Raw genomic sequence first — 14,669 nt, forward strand, 5'->3', positions numbered from 1 at the left:
GAGGGAAATGGAGACAACTGTCTGCCAGAGTGATCAAGAGGTTGGGTTAAAACATGACCCTGTCAGGACAAAAGGAAACCAAGGGAGAATCTGGTAGAAGCCTGGCTGAGCTCTAGAAAGTTCTTGCCTGTCCTGTTCCATCTCTGCCTAGTTAGATCACTGGTTTACTGGATCTATAGGGGTTTTGAAAATAATAATGGGGAATTTTGAACTATTTCCTTGGGAAATTTTAAAAATTTCAAATAACATAGCAATATAACTTTCCCCAGAAAAGGCTATTGGAACTCAAAATAAAGCATCATTTTGCTTAATTATGACCTAGAATTCATAATCCAAATGATCTCATTTTGTTTAGTAACATTAATTGGTAGTTACACATCATTAATAAATATTTCAATGGAAAAATTAATTATTTATTTATGAATGCAGTTCAAAGTAGGAAGTCTTTGTAAATGAGGGTCCACAGGAAGGAGTAACAAAGCAGGGGTGTTGGTGACAGAGGTTGGGACACATTGTTCATTAATGTGTGGTGGAGTTTTGTGGTGTGGGTGCACATAATATGCACAAAGCCCCCAAACCCAGAAATGAATAAATAAATGTGCCTGTGGGCCTCAACTGGTTATTCCTAAAATTAAAGTGAACACATAATAAACTTCAAAGAAAATAATAATGTCATAAATGGTCTGGATTTAAAAAATCTAGTTCTCTTTCCCTTACAGGATCTTAAACAGTTGGATTAAATGTGACTCTCAGTTTTGTCTTGTTTTGTTTTAGTTTTAAGGAGTTTATGTGAGAAATCAGCAGATCATTAACCAGGCATCACCAGATGGAAAGTGACTGGGGCTTCAACCAAGGGGTGTGAGGAAAACATTTGATTGGTTAAAGTAGAAAGCCCCTCATTGAAGTTAGTCTGCAGTTTCTGATGGGCAAAGTTCCTAGCTACAGATTAATTGGTGGCTTCTGATAGGTAGAGTTGTTAGTCTGAGGTTAGTTATCAGTTTCTGATAGGTTAAGCGTGAGCTTCATTTTCCTAACAGAAGCTGTTTTTTGAAATGGATTGAGAGAAATTCTTTTACTCTAGCAGTCTCTGATTCCAAAGCAGTTTATAAAAAAGTGTGGGTTGATAAGGGTGATTTCATCTCCGAGCAGTGATCTTCTGTATAAGATAATTGATTCACCATTCATTTGTTCTCTGTGGGTTTGGGTCTTTGCAAGGCAGAGATGGAAACAAAGGATAACAATAACATTGACATGTCCTAATGGGTTTGTTCAGAGGGTTGAAGCATCCCAGAGGAGGGACATGGAGTTGGGATGTGCTGGCCTGGGAGATGACAAGTGAGTTGATCATGACAACAGGAATTATCCGCGTGAGAAGTGATGGAGGGTGGCAGGGCATTCCTGATGGAGGCACCAGCTTTGTGCAGAGGCTTGCAGGCAGGGGTGTAGTATGTTAACCAAGTGCTGAGGGGGTGCAGCAGCTTCCATGTAGGTTCATTGAGGGATGAGTTGGGCATGAGATGATACTGGGACAAGAATGGGATCCCAGCAGAAGGGCCTCATGTGTTGCACTAGGGATTTGGAACATTAGGAGCTTAGGAGGGCCTTTAAGGAGGAGACTGAGATATCCAGCTTCTCTGGGGCCAGGGCCTGGGTGTTTTATCAGTTCCCCATAAGTGGGTGGCAATGCTTAAAGGTGACCACTTAGCTCAAACCCCAGAGGCAGATAACTCAATTAAAGCTAAAAGGAGAAAAGTCTACATCAGTTTTAAGAAGCTAGAACTTTTCCTTCCCCTTTCTTTTCAAATATCAAACCAGCCTGAAGTCTTAGAGATTCAGCATCCAGCCTGATTGCATAAGGTTGCCAGTCATATTCAGTTTGAGTTACAAAGAAACATGATAATTGAGATGAAGATTAGAAGAAAATTTTGTTAACATCATTAAAAGATTCCATCAAGACGTATTTGCCCCTTGCTCTATTAAGGGAGTCTAATAATGGATTGTTTTTGATATTTAGGTTTAGTCATTGCAACAAGATAGGTGTCCTCATAGAAATGGTTTAGGCAAAGTCTGGAGATACATACTTCTGACTTCTCAGTTTTAATACCGACTTGAGCCTGATGACCTGGGTCCTTTGCCACCACCTGGTGACAGCTAACCCTAAATGCAGCTTTGTGAGGAGTCGGTAAACCTGAAGGTCAAATTGTAGACTGAAATGGATCAAGGAGTAGGAGCAGATATAACGAATAGATTTCCTTCGCATACTGACAGCATGGTACCCTGGGTTTTGGGGTAGTCTCTGATTTGGGGGGTGCTTTGGAAACATGTGGTTAGCAAGGCCATCTTGGTTCAACAGAGTCGATTCCAGACTATTTTGACCCTGAAGTTGGATTATTTGAGGATAGACAGATGGGTTCATTGATTTATTCATTTCTTATCAGTGAATTTAAAAAATTTTAAGATATTTACTTTTAGAAAGTCTAGTGAAGGAGAAAAACCAGTTAATCATGTAGTAGTAGCTAACTATGAAGGCTTCTCATGTACAAAAATGCTATGAGACAGTATTTTAAGATTTTTTAAAAATGGTTAGAAATAGTACCATTTTCCATACCAACATGTGATTTAGAGATTCTGAAGAAAGAACCAAGGATTTTAAGGTCAGATATTACTACCACACTATAAAACCCAGGAGCACGTGAGTGTGCTCTTTTAGAGAATGGGGCCTCACTTGGGATAAGGTATGGGATGTGCTCCAGGGCAGATTGCAGGGGAGTCCAAGGGGGGATGCAAAGTAGGTCCCCTCTTTAGGCATGTGGGGCTTGGCCAGCCCAAGCATCCTTTTTTCCCCTCTAATCTGAACTAGTCACCCCTGGTCACAGAATATTCTGGACAGAGGTGCTGCTGTAAGGAATGCTTAAAGATGGAAGCAAATGTGCATGAACAGCCCTCACTTAGCACAATAGCACGGTTGCTTCATGAAACATTATTTGCTGAAAATCTGGAGTTCTGTTTTCAGAAGATTCTGTACCCCAATCCTTCTCATGGCCCTTTCCTTCTTCCAGAACCAGGTAACTTATCAGTGTAGCATTGGCCCTGTTTTCTCAGAAGAGCTCCCAGAATCTTTCCTGATAGCACTCTTTCCTGATGATATCTTTGCCTTTTATTTATTTAATTTTTTTACAGCTGTCCCTCAGTAACTATGGGGCACTGGTTCTAGGACATGCCCATGAAGACCAAAATCCAAGGGTGCTCAAGTCCCTTGTGTAAAATGGCACATTGTTGGTGTATAACCTGCACATGTCCTCCCATGGACTTCAAAACATCTCTAGATTACTTATAATACCTAATAAAATATCAGTTCGGTCTGACTAATTGTTATACTGTATTGTTTAGGGATTAAGGATAAGAAAATAAAGTCTGTACATGTTCAGTACAGATACAGTTTTTTTTTTAATAGTTTCAATATGCTGTTGGTTTGAATTTGAGGACACAGAATACATAAGTATGCAGGACTATTTTTTAAAGTAAAATCTACAGGATCCTCTTGGGATGTGCCTATAAACTGCTCACTCCTGTGTTTTTAAACTACATCTGCTGCTTTTCTTGACTCACATACCTCTCTGAGTCCTTCAGAGACAGCAGAGTAGTATATTTGAAACCATTTTTTTATGTTGTTGGGTTAAATATCACCCTTCACCTTCTTAGAAAGTTTTAGTGAATTTCAGTGCCTATTATGGCTGTCATTTAGATTTCAAAAGGCAATTTAAAAAGAAAATCTTAATACTGTAGGAAAGAATGAAAAAGGAGCATGATAAGGTTACTTTTGAAAATTATTCTGATAAATATTGAAGAAAATTTACACAGATTTAATTTTTTTTGATGTTGTTCATAATCCTACATCAACCCCCAAACTACGTCATTTATCTAACTTCTCTTCCAGTTTTTACTTTCACCATTGTAAACTTTTTTTTCCTGTCCCTTGAGGCTTTTTGTAAACACTCTTCCATTTTGCAGTGTATTTGTTTTTAGCATCTGTGTAATACACTCCATCAAATTGATATTCCATAATTTACTGCCCATTCCTTTAGTGCTAGACATTAAGGTTATTTCCATTTTCTCTCTATTATAAATAATGGGAGCAAGAACATCTCTATATATACAGCTCTTTTCCTATATTTGAATTATATCCTCAGGATAAATTCCCAGGAGCGGGATTAGTGGGTCAAAGGGTCTGAACAGCTTTATGGCTCTTAATATTTATTGCTAAATTGCCTAAAGGGTCATTCTAATTTACAGTGCCACCTGCAACACATGAGAGTGGCTGTCCCTCCCAGCCCTGCCAACACCCGCCTCTTTAGTCACTAGTTTTGAGCAAATTTAATAGGTATTAAAGGGTAACTTGTTACAGTTTTTAGTTGGTAATTTCTTTCATTATTATCAACACTAGACTTTCTTTTATTTTTTTTTTAATATTTTTTTTAGTTGTAGGTAGACCCAATACCTACCTTTCTTTCTTTCTTTCTTTCTTTCTTTCTTTCTTTCTTTATTTATTTATTTTTATGTGTTGCCACGCGTAAACCCAGTATATCACGTGTGCTAGGCAAGTGCTCTACCACTGAGCTACAACCCCAGCCCTGAACTTTTTTTTTCTTAAGTGTGTTTCTTATATTCTATTTTGTGTAGTTTGCTTTTTATTTTCAGAGTATTATATTTTTTAAAACTGTGTGGAATTATAATGAAAATGCCAAATGCACTCAGAACGGAGAAAAAAATCAATGAAGCCCACTAGACTCATTATCTAGATTCAACAGATACTATGATTTGGCCATATTTGCTCTAATCACCTCTTTCTTCATCTTGTGTAGTATTTTAAAAGCAAGGGCTAGCATTGTAGCTCACTGGTAGAGCACTTGCATAGCATGTATGAGGCACTGGGTTTGATTCTCAGCACTGCATATAAATAAATAAATTAAATAAAGGTCCATCAATAACTAAAACAAAAATTTGAAGGAAAAAAAGATAAAAAGTAAACCCCAGACATTCTGCATATGTTTCCTTTATACTTCACCATGCATTTCTAAAACATATGAACTTTTCCTTATATAATCATAAGGCTATTGTGGTCCTTAACAAAATTAGTGGTAATTTCGTGGTATCATTTAACGCCAATCTGTAATAAAAATTTGCAAAGTTTATTTTTACTGATGCTTTATCCCAATCAGCACCATTATCTTCACATTTAGTTGTTACATTTCTAAGATCTGTTAACCTAGAGCATGCTGCCCCTGTCTGATCCCACCTTCTGATTTTACCCTGTTGGCTGCTTATTGCAGGAACTGAGCCAGTTGTCCTATAAAAGTTCCCACATTCTATATTTGACTTTTCGTTTCCTTATTAGCTCTGGAAACTTTTATTTGTGAGAAGTCAAGAATACTTCGGGGTTGGTACTATATACTTCATTTTGTGTCACTTTTGAGGCCTAGACAGGCCAGTTGTCCTACTTTGGGTGATGTGAAGGCTAATAATGGATTCAGGTGGTGATGGGCCAAAACGTAACTATACAGTTCCTCCTCAGCTTTCATCCACTCTGTTTCATTCTCTGGTGATGGTTGTATTAAGTATTTCACAGAGATTGCAAGATTGTGATTTTTCTTATTCTGTCATTCCTACCATATTGATTAAGTAAAATTCTTCAGTAAAGTGAAAACGTTTTCCTCATAAACAAAAAGTAGTTTGTATAAAAGAGGCAAGAGAAATGCTTGATTTTTTTTCTGTTTATACTGCCACATTTTCAGGTAAGGAGTTGGTGCCTCCTTTATCACTTCCAGTGGAGCCCAAGAAGCTGTGATTGCTTTTTTTTTTTTTTTTTTTGAAGACCTATGAAGTATTCATGTGTGTGTACATATATGTGTATATGTACATATACACATGATGAATATATATCTCCCATGTATGTGTTTTATTCAATTTCATAATTCTTTTTTTTTTTTGGTACTGGGGATTGAACCCAGGGGCACTTAACCACTGAGCCACATCCCCCTTCCTCACAACTAACTTACTTAGTTGCCTAGGGCCTCACTAAATTGCTGAAGCTGGCTTTGAACTTATGAGCCTCCTGCCTCAGCATACTGATCCGCTGGGATTACAGGCATGCACCACCTTGCCTGGCTTCATTATTCTTTTTGATGCTCAAATTGTTCTTTCCTTGGCCCACTGAGGGACTTGTCCTGTTCTTGTTTTCAGGTATAATAAAGTATCTCACATTCATCTAATTTATTTTTTGTCCCTGGAATGGGTCGTTCCTCTAACATATCTTATGGGTTTTTTGTTTGTTTGATTTTAATGGAGAATAGTAAATAGAGACCATGATCTGAAAGTGTCATGTTGTTATTGTTTTGAAGTTTTCTCAGAGGAGTAATGCATCTTTTATGAAAAACAACAAAAGATTCTGGGTTTATATGATATTGTTATTTCAAATTTAACAAAATAAAATTTTTTGCTTCTTTAATTTCATGCTTGTATTGCTTTTTATTATACTAAAAATCCTGTTCCCAAACATGATTATACTACAACATATATAAAATAGTTTCAAAATAACAATACCAGTGTTGCTACTCAAAATTTTCCTAGTGAAGGTGCTATTTCTTTGCAACAGTATTTATACTTAAAATGTATTTCTCCCTCTAAAATATCAAATTACCTGTGCTAACAACATTTGAATACTTTTCACCAATTTAATATTACAGATAAAATTGCTTCATTTCAGTTAGTCATCATGTTTTAGGGTTAGTTTTTTCTTTTTGGTTAAATTTTATTTTTTGAATCTATAAAGTATGCTCTCAAAGTTATCCAAAAAGTAACAAACTATCTAAAATGTCTTTCATCCAGTCTCTCTCTATATAAGTTCTTCCCTCTCTCTATTGATAAATTATTTCTTAATAATTAGAGTTCTAGCTGGGTGTGGTGACACATGCCTATAATCCCAATGGTTTGGGAGGCTATTGCAGGAGGACCACAAGTTCAAAACCAACATCAGAAATGTAGCAAGGCACTAAGCAACTTAGCAAGAACCCATCTCAAAATTTAAAGAAACAATAAAAAGGGCTGGGGATGTGGTTCAGTGGTTAAGCACTCCTGGGTTCAGTCTCTGGTACCAAAAATAAAAAAAAAAACATAAAAAATAATTAGGGCTTTATCTTTGTAGTATTTATTTTACAAATATATATGCATTTGTTTGTCCCCAGCTGTTTTACACCAAAGCTAGCATACTATACATGCTTTATGCACATCATATCAGTGTTTTAGAGGTCTTCATGTTTTGGAAGGTTACATCTATTGTTATGATACATGGTTTATTAAACCAATCACTCATCATGGAGTTTTGCTTTATGTTTTCTTAAAAAAATCCTCTATCTAAGTCATTCTCTGTTTAACCACTATATCTTTGAAATCTATTCCTAGAAATGGGATTGCTGGGTCAAAGGGTAAATGCATATGTACTTTTTCTATTTTGCTATATTCCCTTCCATATAAATTATAACTTTTTGGGGAGGGGTACCAGGGATTGAACCCAGGGGGGCCCAATCCCAGCCCTTTTTATATTTTATTTGAAGACAGGGTGAAGCTAAGTTCCATATAGCCTTGATAAATTGCCAAGGCTGGCTTCAAACTCATAATCTTTTTGCCTCAGTCTCCCCAGCTGCTGGGATTCCAGGCATGCACTACTGTGGCAGGAGGAATTATGACATTTTGCACTGAGAGGAATTTTAAATTTTAAATATGATTTTGTGAATGTTCAACTTTAATACGCAAGATGGTTAGAAAGTTAATGTGCTATTTAATGAGCATACCATTTTCGCTATTGTTCAAGACATAGTCTGATATAAAGTACTCCAGTTCTTGCTTTTAGGGAACCTCTGGTTTGTCTGGGAGGAGTCCAAGTTAAAGTATAGTATAGAAACAAGGGCATTAGCTCAGCGCAAGTCTGTTTTAGGAAGCTAGTCCTGCTTACTCCAGACCTCAGAATCTCAACCCTTGAAATTCCATTAACACATCAAACTTTTTGACACTTGGTTGAACAGATATGAATGTGCTAACAGGAATAACAAAACTGAATATTTTAAATGTGGGTTGCTTCATAAATTCAAGCTGAATGATTATTTCTTGTTGAGCTATATCTGCATTTCCCAAAGCACGTTCCCTGGATTGTCTCTAGGCTATTATTAAGGATCACCCAGCAGAACCAACATGGAGATGTTGCACTAAACAAACTTAATGAGATGTGACTCTGAAATCACAACTGTAAGCCCAAGCTTCCCTGGTCACAGACCTCCTGTGTAGAGCATCTCAGGTCAGTGCTGTTCTAGAAAACACAAAGAAATCCATGTGCTGGTTCTGTTCAAATGACAATCAAAGCCATCTGACTCTCCCGGTAGGTTAATTTATACAGTTCTATACTTTTGATTGACAGTTTTTCATTTGTTTCTTTCTAGATTGAATCATTAAAGAAAAAAGTACAACAGAAACAGCTCTTGATATTGCAGCTTTTAGAAAAGATTTCCTTCTTGGAAGGAGAGGTAAGAAGTTATGGTTCTTTAAGTCAGTGTCTTCCCTACCATTAAATTTTATGTTGCTGATCCTGCCACTGACACTTAATTTAAAAATATGGCTATTTCCTGGCCTTATAAAATGGATTGAAGGTTAACTGCCAGCTCTGCAAATGAGGCTCTGACAGCTCCTGTTTCTTTACCATCTCACTCTCTTCATGCCAGCTTGCTGCTCACTTTTGCTTTTTGGCTATGGTTGTCTTTTTTTTTTTCCTTCACTTACATTTCTCATATGATTTTCTCAGTGACTTTAAGAAAGGCAAAATAAGAACTATTATTTCTGTGTGAACAAATGAAAACACAGAAGTATAGAGAAGATAAGTGGTGTCGCCCAGGGTCACCCAGCTTAGAGAATGCCAGAGCCAGCTGAAAAACAGACTCCTAATCCAGTGCTCTTCTGTTATATCGAGTGCGTGACCATGAGGTGACTTAATTCACCTGAAACTTTAAGATGCATAGTATTCTTGACTCTCTGACTTTTTGAAAGTCATTTGGGGATTTTTGTATAGGTTCCAGAGAAGGAAATTATGGGGTTGGAAGAACCTTGGGAGGTGAGGTATTAATATCAGGAGAAGCCAAAATCTATTTGCTCTAAAGGCTCTTTATTAAGAACTTGGCATCAAGCCTTTTCCTTTTGAGATTCCATGAAAAGCTGGTTTGCCAAGCACCTGTCCTTGTCAGTGTTCCTCATGATTGTCCTTCCCCAGTGAGACAGCACAGGAGACAATGATGAAGCAAGGGGAAAGGGAAGAAATGACATCTATCAAGTATGGAGTGTGTGTCGGACATTGCTAGTTACTTTCCATATGCTCTGCATAATGTAAGAAGTGAAGACTGGAATCAGACTTACCCAAGAGTGAGCACTGGATCTGCTTCTTATTAGCTGAGTGACCTGGGGAAATTTCTTAAAATTATACAATGGGATCATAAATGCACCTACGTATGTGTGACAGTGAAATGAGAATGCATGGTACCTGGCACATGCTCACACTCAATTTTTAATGTATTATTCTCTTTTTTATTAAAAGGGATTCCTTTTAAATTAGATTGTATTCTCCCCATTTTATAGATGGGAACCCGTGGTTCAGGGACATTAGGAAACCTGCCCAGGTTAGTGGAGATGGGTAAGCCTGAATCAGAGCCTGAGCCTGTTTGCAGGGATCATGAGCTGGGTCTTCATTTACTCTGGTTTTGAGGGGCTGCCTACAACAGTCATAACCAGAAGCCCCCTGTGGCCCATAGGGGTCTGGTATCAGAGTCAAGGCCCAAGAATTCCAGTCTCTGGAAGCTGAGTAAATTATTATTTTTCCCATCCCTCTTCCTGCCCACCCTTTCCCCCACCACCATGGTCCCTGGGTCTAGCTTCTGCTTTAGGAATGAGCATTTCTATTTCTCAGATTTCCTTCTGAAATTACAGCTCCCTGTAAAAGGGGTCACACCTTCCCTGGGGAAAGTTAGAGTGAGTGTCCCGATGGAGGTCCATGAGTCCAGAAAGAGGCTGGTTCTAGGAGAGAGGAAAGAGATGCTGACAGAAGAATCAGAAGGTCACCCAAACAATGCCTCCACCTTACCCCGGCAGTCCTGCTCAGCAAACTCAGTTTCAGTCTGAGGCCCCCCTCTCCATCCTCCGTCTCCCCCAGGAGCATTTTAGCTATTCTCTTGAGCCATGGATTTCAGGACTGCACAGAGCATCAGGAACACCTGGTGCTGTTCTGGAGCTGCTGCCTCCTACTGGCTCATGAGACATGATTCTGTGCATGTTTCCTCAATTCTACTTTCAGTGAGATATCACGTGGGTACTTTGAAATTAGCTGCGAAGGGAGTCTTTACACCATGGAGATCACAGTCACCATAAGTCGGAGTTTTTTCATCCCTGGAGAGCCTTATGTTAAAAATTTACTAACACAAAGTGAGGTGTTTTTATTTTTTTATTTTTTTAATGTATAGTGCTGTTTGCATTCAGAGGATTCAAATATCAAAAGGAAAAATCTTCACTAAATTGCGTTTGTGATAAGAGAATGTGTACAAACTAAGAAAATATATACTGTTTAGAAAGAGAAAAAAAATTTACTAACACATCATTAATTTATAAACTCCATTGTCTTAGGGGTTCTTGATTTACATACTGACACCTCCACTTACAAGCTGAGCCACTCTGGTCACGTGACTTATCTTGCTGTACCTCAGTCTCAGCATTTGTAACGTGGATTTTTTTTTTTAAGATTATATGAAATAATGTCATGTAAAACACTTAGACCTGTGCTTGACACACTGTAAAAGGTTGCCCCATGTTAATTCTTTCTTGATCACTCAGCAATTTGGAGACTTAAGATTATTTTTTTGTTATTGTTTGTTAACATATTTTTGTAGTTGTAGATAGACAGCATACCTTTATTTTATTTGTTTCATTTTTTCAAATAGATTTTTAGTTGTAGATGGACACAATATCTTTATTTATTTATTTTTATGTGGTGCTGAGGATCAAACCCAGTTTGAGAATTTCCTCAAATTGGGAATCCCTTACACATGCTTGGCAAGCTCTCTACCACTGAGCCACAGCCCCAGCCCGAAACTTAGATTCTTATCCACATTCTGCTGTTATCTATGTTTAACCTCAGGGTAATCATGCCAACTGACAATCTGGGCTCAGTTACTTCATCTTTAGAAAAGCGGGGAGGAAGGAAAGAAGAGAACTTAGATCATCTCTGAGATTACTTTTATAAATGTTTTAAAACTTTGTTGAATTTTCAGGACATTAGATGAACAATGCAGGAGAATATTCTGTACCTGATCTTGGACTGAGAGAAAGGTTCTGGTTCTTCCCTTTATCATGACTGACAATCTAGAACCCTTTTTTCTTTGAAAATTGAGAATGTGGATTACTTTGTTTCTTGTATTCATCATCAATACTTACCTGTGTTCAAACTCATTAGATTTTACACTCATACACCCCCTCAAAAACACACGTCAAATTTCTAAAAGCTTCTTCTTGCCTGGCCCTATCAGACTCCACCATCATCAACTGATTTAAAATCTTCCTAATAACAAAAATAGACAAATTCTTCTTCCTTTTTATTTTTTTTCCAACAATTCTGTGTTGCTCATCTTTAGGAGACAAAATATCTCAATTCCTTATTTCTGATATAAGATTTTTTTCTAAAATAAAATTCTAAGCATACATCTTCATAAGGCTTTTTTTTTTTTTTTTTGGTACCAGGGATTGAACCCAGGGTTGCTTAACCACTAAGCCATATCCCTAGCCAATTTTATTTTTTATTTTGAGACAGAATCTTGTTAAGTTTCCGAGGCTGTCTTTGAACTTGCAATCCTCCTGCCTCAGTCTCCCAAGTCACATTACAGGCGTACACACCATACTAGGTGGAAAGGCTTTTTGAGACTTATTCCATTACATTTTTCTCTGCTGAAAATCCTAAATTTTAAAGTCAGAAGAAAGGAGTCAAATGTCTTGGTTTTGTCCATTCTGCACTTGGTATGTGCTGTGTGCCTCATAAACCTCTCAATATGTCTGGTGCATTGTTGGGACTATCATTCATTTTCCCTATAATACTAGGCTGCAGTGCCTGCACTAGGGCTTCCCATTCACTTTTTTTTTTTTTTTTTTTTTTTTTGTGTGTGTGTGTGTGTGGTAGTGCTGGGGATCGAATCCAGGGCCTTGTGCATGCTAGGCAAGGATTCTACTAATTAGCTATATCCCCATTTACTTTTGACTGGATGAATTTTTGTTCAGTGCATGTGCTACAGTTTCTGGTTGCTCACTCTCCTGGGTCTTAGGGGAGCTGGGAAGGAGGTGACTACCATGCATTTGTGACGTACATAAGCTCCCCCAAATGCTCAAAGGTGCCACACTAGGTTTTTTCTTTCTGGGAGGCATGCAAGCCTCCAAGTCACCTGGTAGTATTCATTACACATGTAAACACAAGGTGGTAGTATTTGAAAGCAGAAAAATGCTGCAATTTGATTCTCAGAAGCAGTCTTTTATGGAGCATAGTCCAGTCAGCAGTCTGAAGCTATTCATTGTCTTACAGTCTGGTCCAGTTCTGCAAGACTGAGAGGCATGTTCTGTGCTTCACTGGGTCAGGTCCTGTTAATTTTACTTTTTAAATATTTCTTAAATCTGTCCCTCCTCTAACTTTCCTCAACTACCCATGTGTAGACGCTTATCATCTTTTACCTTTTCCTATCAACATTGCTGTGTATAATTTACATAAATAAATATATCCATTTAAAACGTATGAAGATTGAGAATCCCTTACTCGAAATGCTTAGGACCAGAAGTATTTGGAGTCTATCAGCTTTTGGAATATTTCCAGACTTTACTGGTTGAATATTCCTAATTCAAAATTTGGAAATCCAAAATTTGGAAATCCAAAATGCTCCAAAACACAAATTTTTTGAGCACTCTGTCAGTGCGTAAAAAGTTTTAGATTTCATAATTTTGGATTAAAGATGCTCCACTTGTAATTCAGTGAGCTTTGACAGGTGCATATACCTGTGAGTGGCCACTAGAGTCAAGACAAGGAACATTTCTGTCATTCCCCCAAAGACTCTCTGTTTCCCTCTGCAAACTATCCCCCCTTCACCACAAGTACCCCCTAATTTTTTTGGGCGGGGGTTCACTTTTTAATCACTTTTTATCATTGTAGATTTGTTTACATTTTATATAAGTGGAATCATACAGTATTCTCCTACCATCACTTTGAATATACCAGTTTTTCCTACATCCTTACTCAGACTTAGCATTGCTGGGTTTTTTGTTTTTGTTTTTAAATTTAGCTGTTCTAGAGGGTATGTAGTAGCATCTCATTGTGGCTTTAATTTGAGTTTTCTTGATAATTGGCGATGTTGAATATCTTTCCTATTTGAGCATCTTTTTGTGTCTTTACTGACAAGTCATATATCTTGGTTTCTGAAGTCTCTGTTCAAATCTTTTGCCCTTTGAATTTTGCCTGTTGAATTTTTGGTTTCTCATTGAGTTGTAAGAAGAGTTCTTTATATATTTGGGATCCAGCCCTTTGTCAGATAAATGTGCTGCAAATATTTCTCTTAATTTGCCTTCTTAACGATAAATATGAAAAGATGTTTATTTTTAGTTTTGATAAAGTTCAGTTGGACTTTTTTTCTTTTATGATTTATGCTTTTTGTGGTACTAAGAAATCTTTTCATACTGTAAGAAAATTTTCCTCCTGTGGTTTCCCCTAAGGATTTTATAGCTTTTTCATCTAGATGATTCACTATGAGGTAATTTTTGTGTTTTATATCAAGTAAGAGTTATTCTTTTTTACCCACCTGGCTATTCAGTTCTTTCCTTTTGCTCTCTCTTTAATTCTAGATATTGGTGATCTGTACATTCTTTCTCTTCTTTAATCATCTAGCTATGGGGTTTTCCATTTTGTTGATTTTCTTAGAAAAATTTAAGTAGTTTTTGGCTTTGTTGATTTTCTCTATTTCCTGTTTTACATTTTATTGAGTTTTTTCTCAGGTATTCATTAATTTTTTCTTTTCATTACTTTGAGATTTCTTTACTCTTCTTTTACTAGCTTCTTGAGGCAGAACCTTAGGTCATTGATTTTAGGATTTTTGTTTATTTGTTTTTAATATAAGCCTTTAAAGCCATGAATGGCCTTCTAAGCTCTGCTTCAGCAGTATCCTCAAAACTTGGATATGATGTGTTTTTATTACCATCCAGTTCAAAATGCTTCCTGATTTCCCTTGAGGTTTTTCTTTGGTTTATGGATTATTTAGAAGTGTGTTGTTTAACTTCTAAATCTTTGAGATTTTCCTAGATATCTTATTTTTTTAAATTTCTAACTTAATATCATTATGGCCCAAGAGCCTACTTTGTATGATTTTAATTATTTCTTTAATTTTTTTTTTAGTTATAGATGAACATAATACCTCTATTTATTTATTTTTATGTGATGCTGAGGATTGAACCCAGTGCCTCACAAATGCTAGGCAAGTTCTCTACCACTGACTAAGTCACAATCCCAGCTCTAATTTTAATTCTTCTTCTTTTTTAAAAAAAAAATATTTTTAGTTGTAGAT

At 37.0% G+C, this 14,669-nt stretch overlaps 1 protein-coding gene across 1 annotated transcript in view; it reads left to right on the forward strand.

Annotated features, from left to right (window-relative positions):
* Myzap (myocardial zonula adherens protein) overlaps nucleotides 1-14,669 on the forward strand; it is an 86,412-nt gene that overhangs the window by 57,125 nt on the left and 14,618 nt on the right. The window contains exon 11 of the mRNA XM_026384872.2: nucleotides 8,490-8,573. Coding sequence (XP_026240657.2) covers nucleotides 8,490-8,573 — 84 coding nt within the window. The remainder of the gene's footprint in view (nucleotides 1-8,489; nucleotides 8,574-14,669) is intronic.

This window comes from Urocitellus parryii, chromosome 6 (assembly GCF_045843805.1).
Source record: "Urocitellus parryii isolate mUroPar1 chromosome 6, mUroPar1.hap1, whole genome shotgun sequence".
In the NCBI taxonomy this organism is placed as follows: Eukaryota; Metazoa; Chordata; class Mammalia; order Rodentia; family Sciuridae; genus Urocitellus; species Urocitellus parryii.